Below are 23396 nucleotides of genomic sequence, written 5' to 3'. Positions count from 1 at the left end.
ACTGAACTTGGGATGGTAGTATTTTGGCTAGTGCTAATAATAGGTATTGGTTGTTACAGTGTATTGATAACATTTCTGGTTATTGTTGGGTATCTTTGGTTTCCAACCGGATGGGATCAGATATGGAAATTAACAGCTATATGCATAATGCTTTGGCCAATATTTATGTTAATACTATATTCTGTGTGGAATATATTGATGGCCGAAGAACAAGACCGCTTGTTATACAGGTATCGCCTCAGATTAGCACAACTGGATGGGATACAGGAACAGTTTTGTCCAGACAAGATAAAAGAAAACTCGGTATAAAGAGTAGGCGAAAAGTCGTGTATATAGGATAATTGTTGTATAATTGTAAATAACTGTGTATAAATTAGGATGGCAGAAGGAGGAAGGCCTCGGAAATTTCCAACACCTCCTCCACCTTCAGTACCTGCGATCCCTGGACTGGTGAGTAATGAACAGTATTGTCCGCCCGGATTAGGGTGTCGATACAAGCAAATATATGATGAAAGGGCCTTAACGGGAATGGAACATTTGTTGCATGTACTGAGTCATGATATTTCATCTTTGAGCCCGGAAAGTTGTTTTGGGGTAAGAGTAAAGGTTAGATATGCAGGAGGATTTACTTGTCTTCAGGAGGATGGACGGGTAAATGAGGGCCGAGGTATAGTGGAAGTAACCACTACCCAGGAGGGAGTATTATGTATGAATCAAACTATGACAGCCCCGGACCAAGGGGGACATCCCATGTTGCATTATTTCCATATTTTCCCTGAAGCCTCAGGATTGACGGAGGGATTAACATCAGGAGATTATGCTAACATATTTCGAAGCCTGAAATACAAAGGAGTGACTAAGTTAAAATTAAAAAGAAAAATAGATAAGCCTAGGGTGCAGATCCAACCAGTAACCAAAACGGACTCTGCCTGGAAAAGTTACCCTGTTTGTCTTAAAGGGGAAAAACCCCGGAAAATATATGGAAAAGATAAATCCACGGTATTAGCAGAATACTCTTCTAAAATAATGAAATACCCTACGAAAGCAGAAAAAGAGCAAATAGCAGAGTGGGAACAGCAGAACTTTAAAAAGGAAGTGACTATGAAACCGGTCGGGGCAATAGAAGCACCACCCCCCTATACCTATGAGAGTATAAAAGAAAGGGGGGAGGAAAAAGAAGGGCCTCTAACTATGCAAACGGTCACTCAAATTTGTAATAAAATCTTTAAACAAGGAATGGGACCTGACTTTAAAAATCCTTCAGCACCACCGGAGGATATTAATTATATAGACGCAGGACCCACCCCAGGAAAATTAAAACCGGGCTTATATCCTGATTTAAAAGCTCTGGTGCTTCCAATAGCAGAGAGACAAATCAAAATAGATGGAGGAATTCAAAGAGAAGTAATAAAATTTAGACAATATAAAGATAAGGAGGAGGAAAAGTTATCTGACCTCTTCTCAAATAACCCTAGAGTAATAATAGGGAAATGTTTCAGAGAAAATTGGAGAAATTACTATGTAGGACCAGATGAATGGCACCTATTGCCTAGGGAATTTTTCCCTAAAGATAAAACTGAGGATGACTTGAGTTTAGATTTAGGAACCCAAGCAAAGCCTATTTTAAAGGTTTTAAGGGAATTGACCAGAGCAGGATGGTGGGATGATGATTTAAAAGCAAACGAAAGCTCAGAAGTTTTAGGAGCTGTGGTAATGAGAGGATGGAAGGAGGGGAAAATTTGGAATACTAAAAGTGACCTAACAGGGGGGTTTTTAGATTGGGATGGAATAGACCCTCGTGGGATACTATCTCGAGGATTGAAGTACCAGAAACCGTGGCTGCCAGAAGCCATGTATCAAGCTCAGAATTTTTATGAGCTTGAGGGAGTAACCTCAGGGGGGAGACCAAAGCCTAAAGATAAACAACCAGTGAAAATAGAAAATAAACAGAAAGAAGGAGGTCAGGTAGTAAGTAATCCAAAATGGAAAGAAATACCTGGCAAAGAAAGGTCGGCTTGGGCCTTCTTAAGAGATAAGGGACAAACAGAAGTAGGATTGAAAGGAGCAGCTCTCATAACTAAGGCCAAACAACTTGGATGGGTAGATAAATTTGAACGTTAGGAAAAGGCCCTCCTAAATAATATCTCCCAGGAGGGGGAAGAACAAGAAAAAGGGATAAGGGGGAATCTTAAAAATTTGATTTTAGTAGATATTAAATATAATGGGAAAAAATGGCTATTAGACTCAGGAGCTCAAACTTCAGTGATTTGCAAAAAAGGACCAACCTGGCAAAGGAGGGGACAAGCAATAGCTATAGGGGTAGGAGAAAGGATAGTGGAATATGGACGAATTAAGATTAATGGAAGCCCCCTTGATGTTATGTTAATGGATCATGATTTTAACATATTGGCCATGAAAGATTGGAAAACATTAAAGCATGATCCAGCTGTAAAGAACGGATTAAAAATGATCTCAACATATGTAAATGAAACAAAGCTAATAAACATACCAATATTAGAAACAGGCAACCCCCCCATAAAGTCCAAACAATATCCTTTAAATAAAGAACAACAAAGAGCGGCAATGGACCTAATAGAAAAATTAAAAGGTCAAGGGGTACTAGAATTTTGTCAAAACCCGGGACATTTAAACCCTATTTGGGTAGTTAAAAAGAAAGCGAAAGGAGAGTGGAGACTGGTAGTAGATTGCAGGAATTTAAATAAAGCTACCATTATTAGAGCTGGAGGTCCGGATATTAATCATATAATGAGTTTTATCCGAGAAAATGGAGACTGTAAAATGTGGGGAATTCTGGATGTAACAGATCAATTTTACAGCATCCCCTGCCGAGATCCTCACAATTATGGATGCATTAAAATAGGAGGGGACGCTTGGAAATTTACCACTTTAATGCAAGGATGGGTAAACTCTCCTAGCTATGCTCAAGACTATATGGATAAAATTCTACAGCCGTATAGCTGGTGTGCTTGTTTCATGGATGATATAATCATTTGCGGAGACACCAGCGAGGATGTAGAAGTTAAAGTGGAAGCAGTAATAACAGTTCTTAAAGAACATAAATTACGTATAAAATCTGAAAAAATGCAAATAGGATCAGAAGTTGAAATTATGGGAAAATTATTAGGGGAAGGGCGATTTAAACTAATGGACAAAACCAGGGATATGTTAAAATCAATGGCAGAGAAATATTATAAAACAGAAAAGCAACAACAGCATGCTTTGGGTAAGCTTATTTATTATAAGGAATGGCTGTCACCAGGAGCCACAAAACGATTGGGGGCAACTATTGGTTGTCAGGAGGACTTTAATTCATTGTTAAGAGAGGAATTGGAACAGGCTGACCTTAGCCGACATATTAGTATTAGGATACCACAAAAGGTGGAAATTAGGGTAGAATTGGAATCATCTGTTATAATAGATAAAGAAACAGACATGGTACTTGATGTTATTTCTCATAATAGGGAAGATTCCTTTGAGCAAATAATGACTAAATTAGCAGAAAGACATCCGTGGATTAGAACAAGCAATGGGAATATTATAACAGTGGTCAGCCCTTATAGAAAATTGCATCCAGGAGATGGATGGTGGAATAACAATTGGAGTTGCATACATAAAAAAATAGGATATAAACAAGGAGGGGATCACATAGAGCCCATCTGTGGGGGAATAATGCCACTTGATGGAAGTAGCGATGGAAACGCTTCAGGAATATGGAGTTATGGTTGTTCAATATGTGGTATGTTAAAAGCAGGAATAATAGAAAAAGGTCAGAAAGAACAGAGAAAAAATTGTACTCAAATGGCAGAACGGGAGGGAAATAGTCAATTGTTTAAGCACTTTTGCTTAAACCATGGAGACAGAAATCAATGGGTAATAGGAGTAGATAGTGATTGGATATATAGAAGTATCCTAAAACAGCAGAAGTGGATAAACAAACAAACTCCTAAAATAAAATTGTGTAAAATCAAAAGTCATGATGAGAATGAATCAGAATTACATCAACTTGTCGATGAATATGGGGAAGAAGCCACATATTTAAACCCTGTGGCACATGAGGATTATCACCCAACTCAAAAGACAGAAAAACAAATGTGGAAAGAGTTGGCATTCTCCTCGAGCGAAATAGACCAAGCTCAGAAAAAAAGATTGAACTGTAAATATTGTGCAGAAAAAGCTGATCAAAAAAGACAGGATAAAAATTATCACACTCAGGAGGAATATGAAGGATCCAGAGTGTGGATGATAGATCTAATGTATCATATGGGAAAAGAATGGATCGTAATTTTACAAAGGGAAACAGGAAATATTTATGTTAAACATCTTAAAACCTTGGCATGTGATAATGTAACTAAAACTTTGGAAAATGTATTTTGCTTTTGGGGAATTCCACAGTATATTTTGTCAGATAATGGGCCACCGTTTAACAGTAAAAGGTGGATTCAATGGGTTCATGACTGGAAAATAACATCGCATCTACATATCCCACTCCACTCCCAAAGCCATGGTGCTGTGGAAGGGGCGATCAAAATAGCAAAACGAGGAATAGAAAAAGTAGGCCAAGAAAAAACCTGGATGGCTTACCATAACACTCCATGGCAGTCTGATGTAAAATTACTGCCTACTAAGCCCTGGCAGCCTAGATACGCCTTACAAGAACTGGTATGGTGTCACAGACCAGGGGAAAGTGCTCAAAAGGCTGTAATATTAGATTGGGGACCAACTCCATATCGATATAGAGTACAGTTAGAAAATGGAATAGAGAAAGATGTACACCAAAAGTGGCTAAGACTTAGTGAACCACAAAATGTCCATGATCAGGATAAAACAGTCATAATGCTATAACAAGTTTATTAGATTTTCTGTTCTAGGTCTTTGTAATCCTCAACCTTTGGACAAGGTCGAGTATGGCAGCTGAAGATTGTGGACTGGATATTGATACAACTTGGTGGAATTTAACAAACGAATTCGGAAGTTGGGAACAATATACCTCACTGGATATGAGAGTACTATTATTTAATCAAAGTAATTATATAGTATCCTTTAACTCTTCAATATATTTCGACCGGAACGGATATCATTATGGAAGGATGGTGCCTTATGTAAGTGGGGGCCGCTATTTTAATGGTGATCCCCTAAATGTTACCAATATTACAGTATTGGGGGTATTTACGGGACTCGGAGGGGGCCCACTAGTAGGCCCAGTAATAATCCACAATAAATTAAATACTTCTATTTTAAACAATCCCATTGATCGTCTTAATTATGGAATGAAGATTCCATACAACAACGGGACAATAGAGGTGACATTCGATACGTCAGGATTAAAACATTGGGGAAAGGTAAAAAATGGGAGCAGTCAGTATTATATAAAATATGTGGAAATAATATATCCAAATGGTTCGGTGGGAAACAATAGTGATCATTATTGTAATTCTAATTATTCATATTGTGAAATCGATATAAATTGGGCAAAAATAACAAAGCTTTGTGCCCATAATTGTTCGTTTAACGATATGAGTCGGTATAACGTATCTGGGTCAGTAAATATTAGTAATTGTAAGGACAAGACAGAGGAAGAGATAGGTGAAGATGAGAACGAGAAGAATAAAAGTAAGAATAAGGATAGTTGTCATTTAAGATGTTTTTGTTATTCATATTTTGAAATTCCAAATATAACTAATTTTGCAATATATAAAGTGGATTATGAACCATTTTTTGCAAAAACAAGGGAGTGGGACAACCCATTTTGCCCAAATCAAGTGTATAATAGGCTATTAATAGTTAAAGGGGATGTGAACTGGAAAGGAAATAATTTATCCATGACCAGAGAATTCCCAACAGTATATGCAACCACTAAATTATATTTAAAGGGTAATGTGACAAGGCCTAGAAGTAAACGAGACGTAATGACTTACTTAAACCCAGCAAATTATAAGTGGATAGATAAATTAAATGATCAAATGGGAAGTTTGGTCGGAGGAATAAAAAGCACATTAAAGGAGCTGCAAGAGAATAATTATAGAAAAATAGATGCCACTGTACAAATCTTTCAGTTATTAATTGGACAACTAAATAACTCATTTGATGCAAATTGTAAAAATGAAACTGTTTGGGAAGAACATATAAAAAAAATGCGTGAGGTGTATCATATTTATAATTGTAACTTTCGAAAACAATGTGATTATGCATGTATAATAGGACTAAAAGGACCTGTAATAAGAAAGCATATTAATTGTACTACCAAAGCATGTATGATATATTGGAGTTCAAATCTAGCATGTCATAATGGGTCGCAGGGATATAACAAGCAAGAGTACTTTTGTAGCCCACCCGCGAACGTGTTTAAAAACATTTATACACCTTGTGTACCAAAAAGTTATGAAGCAGAAATGATTACAGGAAATGAAGATAATGACAACGCCTTTTGTCGAAACGATAAATGTGGACTTTATTATGGATGGATGTATTCCCGAGGAAAAGGACGTATGGTTCTTGCCCCTAATGGATTTGACCGAAGTATGGCGATTCCAATGAAGTTTCCATTCAATGATACCCAGTTACAGGCATTATTGGACATTATTCGTGCTGGACATTATGCAGAACTGGAATATATTTGGGAACATATGCGTCCACTAGAACAAACGGATATTATGGGCATGGGATCCGGAATAACCGGCGAAGCTTTTCTTAAAGGACTTGCTATGGCCCTAGGTGAGGCCGGACAATGGTTAAATAATAAAATAGAACAAGGAATTGAGATATCAAAAGGGGTATTAATGCAACCGGTCAACATTGTTAAAATGATTGCTGATAACATTATATGGATAATAGGCGCTGTTGTAACTTGTAGTGTGCTAACTATAATCGGAATAATTGTTAAAGCATGTATCAAGCCAAAATATGAAAAGTTAATAAACGAGGAAGATTAGGTCAAACCACTCACAGCATGTAGGTAAAAAAGGGAGGATGTGAATGCTGGCCTGGTTTGACCTATAAACCCTAGTTGGTTGCTATGCAGAAACAGAGCAAGAAGCCTCAGCTGATTCTTAGAACAGCTGATGTCATAAGCAACGGCTGCACAGGATGCGCTTAACCGCAAACCACAAGCTAAAACTTAATTAGCATAAGAAGCGCTGGTGAACGTAAATGTCTGTACCTCAGAATCAAATAAAAGACGCGGCATGAGAGAAGTCGGGGCGAGTCACTTAAGGGGGTACCTGATCCTCGGAAAGGGACGTGCCTAAGGTGAACTCTGCCCGGTGCCTAAGGGCATCGTTAACCAGGGAAACAAAATCGCTGTTACCGGAGTCCGTAGAGAACCCCGAAATCCTCGGAGACAAGGGGGCAGGGCCTCTTGGACACATCCCCACCAAGGGAGATCCAAGTAGGCTTTGCCGCCGAGAGCCCGAGTGAGCGGACTGGAAAGGGGCCCAAGACACATCCCCACCAAGGGAGATCTTGGGTATTACCTGGACCATCCTAGGGGGTATCCGGAGCCTCTTGGTGCGTCAGTCGATTCTGGGTACAGAAAAAAAAAGGGGCAATTCAGAGGGCTCTAGAGTGCTGGCCTTACAGCACACGTAAAGAGCAAAAACCTGCTTTGCTAAATCAAGCGCTTGAAAAAGAATTAAGGTAAGGCTTTTAATTTAAGGTCGCACGGCCTGATCAGCCGTATAGCTAAAAGAAAGTTAGTATGATATAAGCTTATAATTCCAATAGATATACAAATTGTTATATTTGTTATATAAGATAGCCCTTTATATGCTGCTATTACTTGCCATAATTATCTAGCTACCTCACTTTAACTATATATTTACCTGGCTATAGTTATAAGACTACTAGGAGAATTAACTCATATAAATACAATTATTATAATTATACTGTTTAATAAAAATTAATAAACGTTGTACAAGCCTCTGAGTGAGTGAATCTTAAAAAGGATCCACGTGGAAGCAGCCGGCCGCTATAGGGCTAACCTCCAATTGATTTTTAACAGGAGGCGCCTAAGGCTGGGCCACGATAGGAGATGGAAATAATATTACCCATCTCATAATAAGCGGTGCATTACTCTCATCCACTAGGCCTGTAATGCCATCAAAGAAGGAAATTAGGTTGGTTTGGTAAATTTTGTTTTTGACATCAAGGATGAGAGCTGTCTATTCTTTATAACCCTACTATCCCTCTAGGTGCTTACAAATTGATTGTTAGTAATGTGTTCCAGTATCTTTCCAGGCATCTAAGTTGGGCTGAGTGGTCTATAATTCCTTGGGCCCTCTTTGTTCCCCTTTTTAAAGACAGATACTATGTGTGCCATTCTCCAATCCTCTCAGACTTTACCTGTCCTCCATGATTTCTCAGAGATAATTACTAACAGTTCCAAGATTGCTTCACCTAGTTCCTTAAGTAGCCTAGCACGAATTTCATCAGGCCCTGACCAACTTGAATACATCTATCTTATGTAAATATCCTTTCACCTATTCATTTCCTATTCTGGCTTACATTCCTTCCCCTTTGCTGCTAATACTGTGTTGAACATCTGGTCACAATTAACCGTTTTAGTGAAGACTGAAGGAAAATAGGCATCGAACACCTTTGCCTTCTTGATATCATCAGTTATTAGCTTTCCTTCCCCACTAAGTAGAGGGCATATACTTTCTTTCATCTTTCTGTTATTCTTAATATATTTAAAGAATCTCTTAAATTGCCTTTTATATCTCTTGCTAGGTATAACTTATTTTGTGCCTTAGCCTTTCTGATTTTTTCCCTACATGCTTGTGTTATTCTTTTATTCTCATCCCTAGCAGTTTGTCAGTGTTTCCAGTTTTGATTTTCAGATAATTAAAGGGCTCCTGATGGAGCCATATTAGCCTCTTACTATTATTTCTAGCTTTCCTTCGCATCTCGATAGTTTGCAGTTGTGCCTTTAATATTGTCTCCTTGAGAAACTGCCAGCTCTCCTGAACTCCTTTTTCCCTTAGATTTTCTTCCCTTAGGACCTTGACTATTAATTCTCTGAGTTTGTTGAAGTCTGCTTCTTTTTAAGTGCATTGTCCTTATTCTGTTGTTCTCACTCCTTCCTTTCCTTAGGACCATATAAATTATTCTTTCATGATCACTTTCACCCAAATTGCCTTCAACCTTCAGATTTGCTACCAACTCCTCCTTGTTGGTCAGAATCAAGTCTAAAATTGCTATCCCCCTGGTTACTTTCTGCACTTTATAAACTAAAACACTCCACCAATAAATTCCAATAACTTACTGGAAATTTTGTGTTTTGCCATACAACTAGGTAGTTAAAGTCCCCCATTACTACCAGGTCTTGTGTTCTGAATATTTCTGTTATTTGTTCAAATTGTTATATGAAATGCCTCATCCACCTTTTCTTCCTGTTCTGGTAGTGTATAGTAGACTATATGCAGTTTGGCAGAGTTAGTGGTATGGAATAATATGGAATTTCCTGGCTTTTGAGTGCCTAGTATTTCAATTTTAAAAATGCATCAATGTTGGCTTTTTCATTTAATATCCCAAGTCTTTTAAAAAAGAAAATATATTTTAAAATTCAGAGCTGGTGGGGTTGGGTAACTCACAAGCACTTCTATTTGTGACAGGGGCGCTTGTTTGCTCCCTGAATTTGAACAATGTCTGTGGCTGAGGTCTGGGCTTGAAGGAGGGCTGCTGTCTCGGCAGCTCATTTTCGCTATGATGAAGAAACATATAGATCCTGTGATGGGTTGGATCACAGGAACCCTCCTTGGGAACTGCCAACTGATGTGCCAAGACTACTAATTCCTCTGCTTTCCCTGCCAGCCTGCGAATCCAGCACCCCTGTCTTGCTGAACCAGACATGCCAGTCTGTTCTGACACAGACCCATGGTCTGAACCACTTGTCCCAACGCTACAGACTTAACTGGAAGCAATTTACAGAAGTGTTCCTGTCTTTAACACTCAGATGCCCAACTGCCAACGGGGTCTAAACCTCCCAAAAATCCATTTTGTTCACACTCTAACACTGATAGAGAGAGATGCACAGCTGTTTGCCCCCCCATCCGCAGGTATTAATACATACTCTGGGTTAATTAATAACTAAAAAGTGATTTTATTAAATAAAGAAAGTAGGATTTAAGTGGTTCCAAGTAATAACAGACAGACCAAAGTGAATTACCAGGTAAAATAAAATAGAATATGCAAGTCTATGACTAAGAAAACTGAATACAGATAAAGCCTCACCAGTTCCAGTAAGTCTTCTAATCTGGGTCCAGCAATCACTCACACCCCCTGTAGTTACTTTCCTTTGTTCCAGTTTCTTTCAGGTATCCTTGGAGGTGGAGAAGCTATCTTTTTAGCCAGTTGAAGACAAAATGGAGGGGTCTCTCACAGGCTTTAATAGACTTTCCCTTGTGGGGGGGGGGAGACCCCCCTCTCTCTCCTATGCAAAGTCCAGCTCCAAGATGGTGTTTCAGAGTCACATGGGAAAGTCACATGTCCATGTACGACTGAGTTTCTTACCAGCCAAGCCACATTCCTGGGAAAGCTTCGATGTGGATTGGTGTCTTAAGAGTTCATCGTTGCCTTAAGTGGTTCTTGATTGGGCATTTAATTTGCACATTCTTTTCTCAATAGAAATCAAGCAAGTTTACAGCCAATATTCCTAACTTCAAGTACAAAAATGATACATGCATACAAACAGGAGGAATGTATTCAGTAGATAACCTTTACACAGATATGTTATATGAAATATGTAGCATTAAACGTATTCCAGTTATATCATACATACATTCATAACCACATTTCCATAAAACAACCTTTCAGCAGTGGTGTGCCGAGTCTTCATTTATTCACTCTAATTTAAGGTTTTGCGTGCCAGTAATACATTTTAACATTTTTAGAAGTTCTCTTTCTAGAAGTCTATAATATATACCTAAACTATTGTTGTATGTAAAGTAAATAAGGTTTTTAAAATGTTTAAGAAACTTAATTTAAAATTAAATTAAAATGTAGAGCTCCCGAACCAGTGGCCAAGACCCGGGCAATGTGACTGCCACTGAAAATCAGCTTGCATGCCGCCTTCGGCACACATGCCATAGGTTGCCTACCCCGCCATAAAGCCTTATGGGGGGCACCGTCACAGATCCCGTGACTAAAAAGTGTCACCTTAGTGTTCTTAAAAGTGTGGAGCGCTTTGCCTTTAATACTGGTGCATATGGTGGTTTCTTCAAATGGGAGGTCCTCTATAGCAATTTGGACTTCCCACAGGATCCCAGATACCTAGAGGCAGGTGTCATAAACAGATAGCTAAGGGTTAATGTCTCTTTCACCTGGAAAGGGGTAACAAACAACACCTGACCAGAGGACCAATCAGGAAACAAGACTTTTTCAAATCTGGGTGGAGGGAAGTTTTGGGTGTGAGTCCTTTGTTCTTGGTCTGTTCTCTTTCTGGGCTCTGAGAGTGACCACAGGAATCTCCAGGCTTTCTAATCTTCTGTTTCCAAGTTGTAAGTACAAGGATAGTAAGACAATAGGTTTATATATATATTTTTGTATTTACATGTGTGTAGTTGCTGGAATGTGTTAAATTGTATTCTTTTTGGATAAGGTTGTTTATTCATTTTTTTCCTTTAAGCAACTGACCCTGTATATTGTCACCTTGATACAGAGACCATTTTATGTCCTTTTTCTTTCTTTTTATATAAAGCTTTCTTTTTAAGACCTGTTTGAGTGTTTTTCACTGGTTAAGGCTAAGAAACAAAGGGAGGGGGAAAATCTCTTTGTGTTAGATTTACTAAGCCTGACTTTGCATACCCTCTGGGTGAGGGGGGAAGAGAGATTAGAGCTCTCGGTACTTGTGTTTCAAGGACTTGAAGCAGGGAGTATCCTAGGGTCCCCAGGGTGGGGAAATCTGGGAGGAGGTAAAAAGGGGAAAGGAAATGGTTTATTCCCCTTTGTTGTGAGACTCAAGAAATCTGGGTCTTGGGGTCCCCTGGGAAGGTTTGGGGGGGGACCAGAGGGTATCAGGCCCTAAAATTCCTGATTGGTGGCAGCGATATCAGATCCAAGCTGGTAATTAAGTTTGGAGGTTTCATGCTAGCTTCTCATGTTCTGAACTCTAAGGTTCAGACCTGAGTAGTAAAGTTATGACAGCAGGAAGCACATCTCAAAGCAATAGTGGATGGTCCTCTGTATCAGAGGTGGCAAGGGTGGCTTACAAGGAGGTCCTGGTGGTCAGGTGTTCCTCCACCCTCAGAGTCTTCAGACGTTCCTGTTGCTTCTGTGGTAATCTGTGATGCTGGAGAGACTCCAAAACTAGAAAGTCATATTTGGAAAGCAAAGCTTGAAAATTTTCTACCCTCATATGGAGGCTGATGGAGAAACAGACCTTGAAAGAGACCAGTCTTTTTGGATCCTTGTTATGAGGACTGCTTCTAGGGTTTCCCTGCTGTTTGGACTTACACTAAGCTGATTCGACCACTAGAAAGCCAGCGGTAGGGTGCTAGGAAAAAGTACTCATATCACTTCTCAGGGAATTGCTACTTTCTGTCCGCTCTCTGAGGTGGGTGAAATGGAAGTGGAAATATGCCAGGTCACCTGGGCAGACTTGAGAAGATTCTCATTAATGGGCACAGTTATTCTGCCCCATGTTACTGTGTGGAGATTTCCAACAGTCCATGGTGTTTCTACTGTATTATCTCAGGAGGAATATCAAAGATGTCTGTGATCCTCTTCAAGAGGTGGATTAACCACCATATTAGGTGACAAAAAGGAAGCCCCATAAGAGGCAGAGGCTCCTGATCTGGGGAGGTGACAGTCTCCCCCACTGAAGTACTTCTCATCCTCTACAAGTTGGGGCTGAGGAATTTGGGTAGTTGAAGGAGGCTGCAATTGCTTCCTAGGTGAAGGAAATCCTGGAAGAGACACAATAGAAGTGGCTCTCCTGCAATAAGGATTCGTGCACCAAGGAGACCAGTATGGTCACAGTTGGTAGGCAAACTGTGATGGCAGACATACAGGAGGGCACCACAAAGGATGCTCTCTGGAGACCACCAGTCTCCTTTGTTGCTCAGTTTAATGTTCTTTGGATCCCCTACTGGACTCCCAATGGGTCACTCGAGTGTAGAGAGTGGGGTGTTCTGGTGAGGACAACGAGGAAGAGTAAGTCTCCTCTAGGAGTCTTATTTGGAGTACTGAGTCTGCATGGTATGAGATAAAGTGAAGCAAAACAGATGGTTGCTTCAAAATGGCATCTTACAAGAGGTCTAGGACAAGAGACACTGGTACTGGACTCATGGATAAGTTGTCTGATACCATGAAAGATAGTGGCACCAGGACCTCCAGTGCCAAGAAATCCAGTACCAGAGTGAAGGTTAATGCCAAGTAGTTGATACTTCGTACTAGAGGCAAAATTGGTTGTAACCAAAGGTCTCATTGCCAAGATTGGTGCCAGAGTGCATGGTGCTGGTGTGGTACTGGAGGCAGCACAGTCCTTTCGGGATGAAGGAGCCATCAATGGCAGGTTTCTCTTTGATGCTAGGGCACCATAGAAAGACATTGAATTGTGGGTGTTAGTGGGAGGCGCAGCCAGGCAGCTCTGTGCACTACCTCTGCCCCAAACCCCTTCCCACACACATAAAACCACTAGAGCTGAGGCCCTTCCCACACCCAAACTCCTGCTGCTACTGGGGGAGAAGGAGGGCACAGTGGCTTGAGACTGTCCCAGCAGCAGCCAGTGCGGCTGGCACTGGGGATGCCTGAGCTACTCAGGCAGCCCCCAAGGCCAGCTGCACCAGCTGCTGCACAAGTCACAAAGGTCCCAGAAATTCACGGAATCTGTGAATTCTGAGACCTCCTCGACAAATTTGCAGCCTTAATTATAAGTGATAGTAAACAGATCAAAGCAGATTACCTAGCAAATAAACAAAATGCAAGCTAAGCCTAACATACTAGGTAGATTAGATATGAATTAGCAATTTATCACCCAGTCTGATGATACAAGCAGGTTACCAGGTTTCCTTATACAGGCTAGAAATCCCTTTAGCCCAAGTTCAATCTTTGTTCCTCAGGTGTTTCCAAGAGTTTCCTTGTGTGAGGAGTGATGATGTCACACCCCACTTTATATAGCTTTACCATATGGCAGGAACCCTTTGCTCCAAACTCAGTTCCAAGCCCAGTTTGTGGAAAAATACAGGTACTAAACTGAAGTTCAGTATCATGTGGTCTGGTCACATGCCCTTGCTGAGTCATAGCAGCCATTACTTACAAGCTGGCTGAAATGTTTACAGCAAGGCTAAGCTCTTCCATAGATCATGGTCTCTGCTGATGGGCCATCATCAATGTTTAGGTTCTTCATTGCTGTACCTGAAAGGCTAGCTGTGGGTGTTCCCAGAGTAAGCACATTTGAAATACAAACACCTTGTAAATATTCATAAGTTCAGATACGTGTATAATTTTTGTATACAACTGGAATAATCATATTCAGCAAATCATAACTTTTCCATAGACACCTGACACGACGTATCTTGTACAAAATGCATCATAATTATATCATAATACTACACTATGAAGTACATGGGGTGCAGTGTTACACCCTAAGTCTTTCTCTGATAGGTTAAGAGAGCCCTTTAGTTCCCTAGTATTGTCTGCACATGAAGGTGTTTATACGCCAGAATCGACTCACATCTACATTTACTTTTTTGTTAGGTTAAATAGAGTGATCTCCTTCAGTCTCTAACTGTAAGATATTTTCTCCAGCCCCAAAATCATTTCTGCAGTTCCTTACTGCACCTCTCCATTTTTTTCCTCACAGTTCTTAAGTACTGTTTGGACTACACATACACCATCCCCACAAAGTGACTGAGAATGTTCTATTCTGAGGCTGCAGAGGCTGAACAGGACTGTCCCTTCAGTTGCTGCTCCAGGCTGCTGTGGTATCAGGCAGAATAATTAAGAGCAGGGAGATTGTTCTTCCAATGCTCCCCTTACTGTTAAACAAGCAGCAAGAAGTAAGTAGCCTGACTTAGAATGCAAATGGGTGAGAAGGAGACGGGGAGGTGGGACAGTAACTGGATGAGGATGTGGCATACGGGTGGGGGGAGTGGGAAGTAGTGAGAGACAGAAGCTGGGAGGGTGGCAGCACACGGGGAGGGATACAAAGGCAGGCAGGGTTGGATATCAGCAGAGCTGTGCAAATCCTGGTGGGTATATTGATGCAGCTGAGGAGGGGAAGGATAGGAGGAAAGGGGCAGGAGCCTGGAAGTGGGGGAGGATACAGACAGGCTTGGGGAAGGACAGGGAGCAGAAGAGCATAAAACCACTAGAGCTGTGCTCATGGTTACAGTGCTGCTTGTACATCTGTCCCCTTTCTGCTCTCTGAATGTGCTCCCTTAGGTGTTAGGCCTCCCCTTACCTGTTAGGGGTTGAATTTTGCAATTCTCCCACTCTTAGTCCAGGATCTGGGTCTAGCGCCCTATCTATTCCCACTGCTTGTTACAGTGCCGATCCAACTGGACACTTGCATCTCTTTCCTTAGGGAGTCTATGACTATCACCATACAGTGACAAACATCCTTCTTAAAACAAGCAGGTTCATTTCGCAAGTGGAACCAAACATTAGAGAAAATGATTTTACAATTTACCACCATTACTATACCAGTACAAATCCTTGCGTAGACACTCATTCATAGTAAGTGTGTCCCTTTTTTTGGTTTAGATTATATCAGTATAGTAAAGCTGGTAAATTCCCATGGATCGACTTTCCTCTTGAGCTACAGGAAAAGAAATGATCCTGCTTACATTCTTTTAACAAGCCCAGGAGCTCTTGGGACCCAGCCTGGACTCAGTTTGCTTTTCAAAGAATGCGTGTCCCAGTCTGCCTCACCCTGGTTCTCAAAGTCCATCTTCCCTGTATGAGGCCAAGCCTAATTTCCTCACAAAGGAACCTCATCCTCACATAACTCTTCATAATCTTCTTCCACCTAATATCTCTGCTCTCATTTCCCCCATTCGCTGTTGTGTTCCTGACACCTATGCCAGTCTTTTCATTTTTACTCCCCTTAGCTTAATGCAGTGGAGTAAATTTTGACCCCATCCCCCTAAAAAAAAGTTGGTAGAGAAAGGCACAAAAGAAGCTGGCTCTACAAACTTAATGAATAGCTACTGTTGCAGATTTGTGAGCCAAAATATAATCCAGTTCACTATTTTTTGTCTTACAACTTTAATGGCTCTTTAGCTTTCATACTATAACTATGTATATGATTTGGAATATCTTGAAGGACAAATCGTGAGAGTTGCTGAGTACATGAAAACAATGGGAGATGTAGGTGCATCTTAGAGAACTGATGCAAAGATTAGTAGCATCGTTCAATTAAAAAGAAAAAGAAAAAGAAAACTGAGATATAAATGTTTTATATACAAAATCCCACCTCTTCAGTTTAGAGCTCCCTGACAAGTATACCATTGTGCTTTCAGAGTAATAATGCAACAGTACAGTTCTCATTCTGCTTTTATTCATGTGTGTGCTAACAGAACCTCTACAGCTTACTTACTGTGAAAAAGATTATGTAAACAAACCATAACAGACGGTGTCAAAAATTGAAAATTGAATAACTAATTTTCCAATGTTTTTAACCTTATGTTTTCATGACATTCATTTTAGCAAGAAGTGAAGTCAAAGAAATATGTGGAATACACACATACAATTATAATGATATTCAGAGACAAAAATATGAAAAAGGAAACTTCTCCCAACAAATATAAACAATATGTAGTGTAATGAATATACAAGACAAGGTGTTCCACTCACAGCTTGCATCAATTTTGGAAGGTAGTGAAGTCTCTCAGATACTGATGAAAATACGCAAACACGCTCTTACTATTAACTAGATACATAGATATAGATAGTCAAGACTAATCCCCTAGCATAAAATGTGAGCAAAAATCAATGTCATTTTGAAGATAAACATGCATTTTCCCACTAATAAATAATGTTATAAGTCCTGCTGTATTGGATTGCAAATAACTTCAGCTGAATAAAATTGCATGACATGGGATTTACTTATCCTGCACGTTCACAGAAATAACTTCTTGTCTGACAGCACTCATTCTTGGCAATTTATGGCAGCTGTCAGCAGCCAATTTGTTCCAATTACTGATATGCATAAAGGTATAAAAATCATAAGGATTTATTAGCTGATTATTGTGAAGGTGACAGAGTCAGGATCGCCTTCAAACATGCAGGTGATAAGAAAGCTAAATAACTACATGGAGATTAAAATCATTTCACCTTAATTTGATTTTTTTATCTTAACAGTAGCTGCTTAATATTAGCTGCCTAAACTTTCTACAGTATATGGTTTTTAATCAAACTAGTCTATTTTCTGACTCAACAAGGAAATAGAAAACATTTACTCCCAGTTATGGTAAATCTGTGACTATTTAGTTTATTCGCCAACTGCATGATCTGGACATTCAAATTATGTTTATCAGCAAAAACAATGAGTAGTCCTTGTGGCACCTTAGAGATTAACAAATTTATTTGTGCATAAGCTTTCATGGGCTAGAACCCACTTCACCAGATGCACAGAATGGAAAATACAGGAACAGGTATAAATACACGAAAGGATGGGAGTTGCCTTACCAAGTGTGAGATCAGTCTAACAAGACAATCCAACTAACAGCAGGATACCAAGGGAGGAAAAATAAACTTTTGAAGTGGTAAGAGAGTGGCCCATTTCAGACAGTTGACAAGAAGGTGAGAGTAACAGTAGGAGGAAATTTGGAAACTGGACACCATCAGATTAGACCTGAATAAAGACTGGGAGTGGTTGGGTCATTACAAAACCTAAACCTAATTTCCCCAATATTAATTTCCCCTACTGTCCCTTTGTGAAGGGTTTCTGGTCCAATTTTGTTTTACCAGGCAGAAAATGACAGTGATGTGAGGATTCATTGATTAAATCGGAGGAAAAAATTCTAGAATAAAGCTTTGGGGGGGGGGGGAATCTTATGTGTGAACTGTGATAATTTGGGAATACGTCTGTACTATTTATAAATTCTATGGGAGATTAGAGAGAGAGAGAGAGATTTTACACACTTACACACACACGAATATCTACATCTATAGATATCCGAATAAAATCTGTATCTGGCATGTTACTCAGGTAACCAGGAGAGCATCTGTAAACACACACACACACACACACACACCCCCACACGCACTCTCTCTCTCTCTCTCTCTCTCTCTCTCTCTCTCTCTCTCTCATGGTTAGCTGAGTAGCATGCCAGACAGAGATTTTACTTGGATAATCAAGAAGGCAGTGCCCTGACACATCTGCCATTTCAATTATTGCAGGCACAAGGTAAGTGATATAAGCTAAACTGGTTCAACTTGTGCAGACAAGACTCTAGCACCACCAGGAGACAGGAGTCCTGGCAGGTCAGAGTAGACACCCGATCCCTGGCCATGATTCATTAGCCTTGCGGCAGCACAGGAACCGTCTGCAGATGCACTGTCAGAGCTCCGCTCGTTCACTCCTGTGACAGCAGGGCTGCCAAGGTCTACCTGCGCTGCCACGCAGGAGTCTTCAGCAGCAGAGTGGCCTCCTCTGTAGCCCAGGCATCTCTGCTCGATTATCCAAATCTCATCCTTGTTGGATATTAGGAACAACTTTTTCACTAGGAGAGTGGTGAAGCACTGGGTTAACTAGGGTGGTGGTGGAATCTCTTTCCTTAGGGGTTTTTAAAGTCAGGCTTAACAAAACCCTAGCTGGGATGATTTAGTTGGAGATTGGGCCTGCTTTGAGCAGGGGGTTGGACTAGATAACCTCCTGACGTCCCTTCCAACCCTGATATTCTATGATTCTAGTCCCATGTTGGGTGACAAGGAAAGAATTCAAATAATGTTGAGGCCTGGAGAACAGGGTTTCCAAAAATCAAAAATATACTGTGTCGATGGAGACACACACAGAGAGAGAAAAATAAAACACCCCAAGCTCCACAGTCCATTTTGAGCATGTTTTTTGGTAGCCTTATCTGTTATCCTTTGCCTCCATGTTGGGCTGTAGTCCCAAGATGTAGCCATACAGTGTTGACAACAGAGGATAGCTGACTAAGTACCCAGTCACTAGAAATCTATTCACTCTGGACAAAGGACTGGTCCTTTCTCAGAACAACTGGTTTAGCAGGAGGGAGCTCGCCTTGTCAACAAAGTCACCTGGCAGGGGGCCTCTGATCCAGCAAGAGACTGAACAAAGTATTTGAAAGTTTTAAAAGAGAAGTTGTTCTACTCAGGGGGCATTTTCTCCAGTATATGAGAAAAGACCCAGCAAGTAACAGTCAGTGAGAGGGAAGGGAGCCTGCTTGCCTCCCTGGACACACATGGTATGCGCAAGAACTCACAGGGGAAAGGTGTGCTAATGAGGGACATTGTAAGATGCTTATTGTTTGTATGATCTGTACTTATTTGTGCTTTATGAGAGTCAGTAGAAAAGCAGTTAAGGGGCTAGACTCTGGGCAGTGTTTCTGCAAGTTAAATGCTTCACAACTGCTGTGTGTCTCAGGAGAGAATTAAATTGTAAACCAGCAGATTCACAACTGGAATGGGATTCTGTAGCAGGGTGTGTAAGCAACTGGGGCATCATGGTAGGGGAGTCAGCATTGGTTCTGGGAGCTAAGTCCATTTCTATGAAGACATAGCAGACAGAGTCAGTGTTCAGGATATGTGCCAGAGAGGCCTAGGGAGGAAACAGTGCAGGCAGCCTGCTGAGACATAGGGAAGCTTAAATACTTGGGGATCCACAGGATTGGATTCCCCTCTCAGCAGTCCAGTGGGTAGCTGGACAGGAGACACCAGCTGGATTTGTGACACTAACATACACTATCTTTCTTGAGGTCCACAAAGCAACACTTTTTTTTTTTTTTTTGCATATTCTGCTTTTATTCCTCACAATTTCTGCTGACATTCATGAGTTCTCTGCAAGCAGAATGAATGCAAAATGTGCAATAGAGAACTGCTCTGTGGATCAAAGATGAGACATGTTCCCTAAATAATGAATGAATATCTTTTTTCCTATTTCTCTCCTCTATTTGTTCTATTTTTTTCCATTAGTGGAAACTCATTCATCATAATAAAACATGGTTTCTTCCTCACCAAACTTTAGTCAGATATGGCAATCACTCAAGATGGAGTCTTAGATTTGTATTATATACAAATTTACCCCTAGAAGAGACTTGCTAGTGCTTGAGAATTATTCAAGGTGGTAAGAGGTCCTTATTTATTTATTTATTTAAGATAAAAGGAAAGATGCCCAATCACCCAAATAAGCAGGAAACAGTTTTCAATTTCCCTTCTAGATCCTAAGCATATCACCTCTTCTGACACTGGAAGCAAAAGATCTCATGTCACCCTTATTATTTATATTAACAAAGTGCCAAGGAGCCCCAGTCATGGACCAGAACCCCTCTGTGCCAGATGTTGTACAAACAAAAAGACAGTATTCCTCTCCCAAAGAGTTTACAATCTAAGCATAAGACAAGAGATGACAGCTGGATAAAGACAAACAGGTGAGTACAAGGAAAAAAAGATACAGCATTGATCGGTATGATAGGCAGGGGTATCAGTGTACCAGTGACCTAATAGTTGTCAAATTTTTTTTGTGGACATCACAGCAAAGGAGAGTTTTAAGGAGGATTGTGAGGTAGCTCTGCAGATGTTAACAGGAAACTCCTCCCAAATACGAGTGGCAGCATGGCAGTAAGCACAAAGCACATGACTGAAAATTTGAGAAGTGGGTGGGAGGCATGGTAGGTACTCACATAGGATAGACCCATTCAGCTACTCTACCAAACTAAAGTTATTATTATAGCCCCTCACTGCAGATGAGACAGGGACAAAACGTACACATATATTAATCCCAGATAAAGGGTATCATAGATTCATAGACTCTAGGACTGGAAGGGACCTCGAGAGGTCATCGAGTCCAGTCCCCTGCCCTCGTAGCAGGACCAAATATTGTCTAGACCATCCCTAATAGACATTTATCTAACCTACTCTTAAATATCTCCAGAGATGGAGATTCCACAACTTCCCTAGGCAATCTATTCCAGTGTTAAACTACCCTGACAGTTAGAAACTTTTTCCTAATGTCCAACCTAAATCTCCCTTGCTGCAGTTTAAGCCCATTGCTTCTTGTTCTATCATTGGAGGCTAAGGTGAACAAGTTTTCTCCCTCCTCCTGATGACACCCTTTTTGATACCTGAAAACTGCTATCATGTCCCCTCTCAGTCTTCTCTTTTCCAAACTAAACAAACCCAATTCCTTCAGCCTTCCTTCATAGGTCATGTTCTCAAGACCTTTAATCATTCTTGTTGCTCTTCTCTGGACCCTCTCCAATTTCTCCACATCTTTCTCGAAATGCGGTGCCCAGAACTGGACACAATACTCCAGCTGAGGCCTGACCAGCGCAGAGTAAAGCGGAAGAATGACTTTTCGTGTCTTGTTTACAACACACCTATTAATGCATCCCAGAATCACGTTTGCTTTTTTTGCAACAGTATCACACTGTTGACTCATATTAAGCTTGTGGTCTACTATGACCCCTAGATCTCTTTCTGCCACACTCCTTCCTAGACAGTCTCTTCCCATTCTGTATGTGTGAAACTGATTGTTCCTTCCTAAGTGGAGCACTTTGCATTTATCTTTATTGAATTTCATCCTGTTTACCTCAGACCATTTCTCCAATTTGTCATATAAAATACAATTCCAATGAATATATATTTTTAAAAACTGATTGCCATTAAGCCTCTTATACACCAAAAAGATTTAAATCTATTCTGATTCTTCACATTCTATAAAAGGCTGTCTCCAGGAGAAGGTTCCACCGAAGCTGTGGGACCAGTGGACCCTCCGCAGGCACGCCTGCGGGAGGTCCACCGGAGCCGCGGGAACAGCGACTGGCAGAGCACCCCATGCGGCATGACGTCGTGCTTGGGGCGACGAAATGTCTAGAGCCGCCCCTGATTATGACCAGTCTGCCCCATCATCTAGTATGGTAAACAAAGGTGCTACTCTAAACATAAGCATAGAGGGGGAAAGATTAACACATTGCCATGGAAAATATATAGCTTAGTTCATAGGAATTCCATTCATGAATATGTACTTTCAACAAAGGCTAATTCTACTGATTACAAAGCATCAATGTACTAGTCATAGCATCTACAAGTTTTTAATATTCTACTCTGACAGATAACTACCCAGAAGAAATAGGATTAATACAATTTACCAGAATGTGCTGTAACTTCATATGATGTAACTGAATATTTGAACTTCTCAATAAAGTTAAGTTTTCACAGTAGCTACACACATTTAATAGTTTTGAGACTTTTTTCTATTACGAGCTGATACAAATGGGCTGTATTTACCATGACCTACCACAGTAAAACAGTTTGAGCTTGGTGATTCAGATTTATATCATTTCCTGAACTCTGAGAAAAGATCCCAAATACTGAGTCCCTTGAGAATTAATTACATCAGTGATCATATTTTATTGCAAAAAAAGTTGTGTGCAGTGCTTTAAGATTTTCATTTCACCCACACAGTAGATTAAAAATGAGGATGTGTTTTAGTCTTACAAGCATTTTGTAATTCATGATATTTCTTTCACCTCTAACCCCAACTCTGAAAACATTGCAGCATGGAACCTCCTGCATCTTGATTATACTTCTAAATACAATATGTCCACGTTTGAAAATCTACGTCTATGAATAGGTAAAATCTGCCACCTACTGGTCAAGCAAATAATTATTTTGTCAGCATTACAGCAAGAACTGTCATAAATGCAGGAAAACGTACAAGGACAAATGGTTATAAGAAATAGTTTTAACAACAACAAGACTCATTGTAATCATATGCTCTTATCTCCAGAGTACTAGTAGGTTGTAACAGCACACACCTGCCAATAAAATCATCCCTTTTGCCAGCATCTTTGTCCCACACAGTAATATCAATAATTCCACCACGCTCTTCATAGAGATGAAAGTCAAACTGCTCCCTCCACTGAGGATTTAAAGTTTTTGGCACAATCTGAAAGGAGAGTAAAGAAAGTCATTATTGCATTGTGCAGCCATGTTCTTCCTGAACAGTGAAATTAATCTTTAGATGCTGCCCAGAAAGTCTAATTTATATAATTATTGTTTTAGTCGTGATTTTTTAAAAGGAAAAAATATAAGGCTACTGAACAACCTCATGTCCCTGTTGGACATAGTACCAACCTCCAGAATCTCTCAGTTCATCACCACAGAAAGTCTGTAAAACAATGAATTTGCCCTGAGAACTGAACCATTTTTCTCTAGAGTAATGATTCCTCAACTTGAGTGACAGGAAAGTGACA

The 23396-nt window shown here is 40.3% G+C and overlaps 1 protein-coding gene across 9 annotated transcripts in view; it reads right to left on the bottom strand.

Annotated features, from left to right (window-relative positions):
• MCTP1 (multiple C2 and transmembrane domain containing 1) overlaps positions 1–23396 on the bottom strand; it is a 548019-nt gene that overhangs the window by 252764 nt on the left and 271859 nt on the right. For all 9 annotated transcript variants that reach the window (XR_004001078.1, XR_004001076.1, XR_004001077.1 and 6 more), the window contains one exon: positions 22959–23089. Coding sequence is in view for 6 of the 9 variants with exons in the window: in XM_030567942.1 (XP_030423802.1) it covers positions 22959–23089 (131 nt within the window). In the remaining 3 variants the exon portion in view is untranslated. The remainder of the gene's footprint in view (positions 1–22958; positions 23090–23396) is intronic.

The sequence above is a fragment of the Gopherus evgoodei genome, chromosome 6, assembly GCF_007399415.2.
Source record: "Gopherus evgoodei ecotype Sinaloan lineage chromosome 6, rGopEvg1_v1.p, whole genome shotgun sequence".
Taxonomy (NCBI): Eukaryota; Metazoa; Chordata; order Testudines; family Testudinidae; genus Gopherus; species Gopherus evgoodei.
Note: the sequence above shows the minus strand (reverse complement) of the source record. Positions and strands in the feature narration are given on the sequence as shown.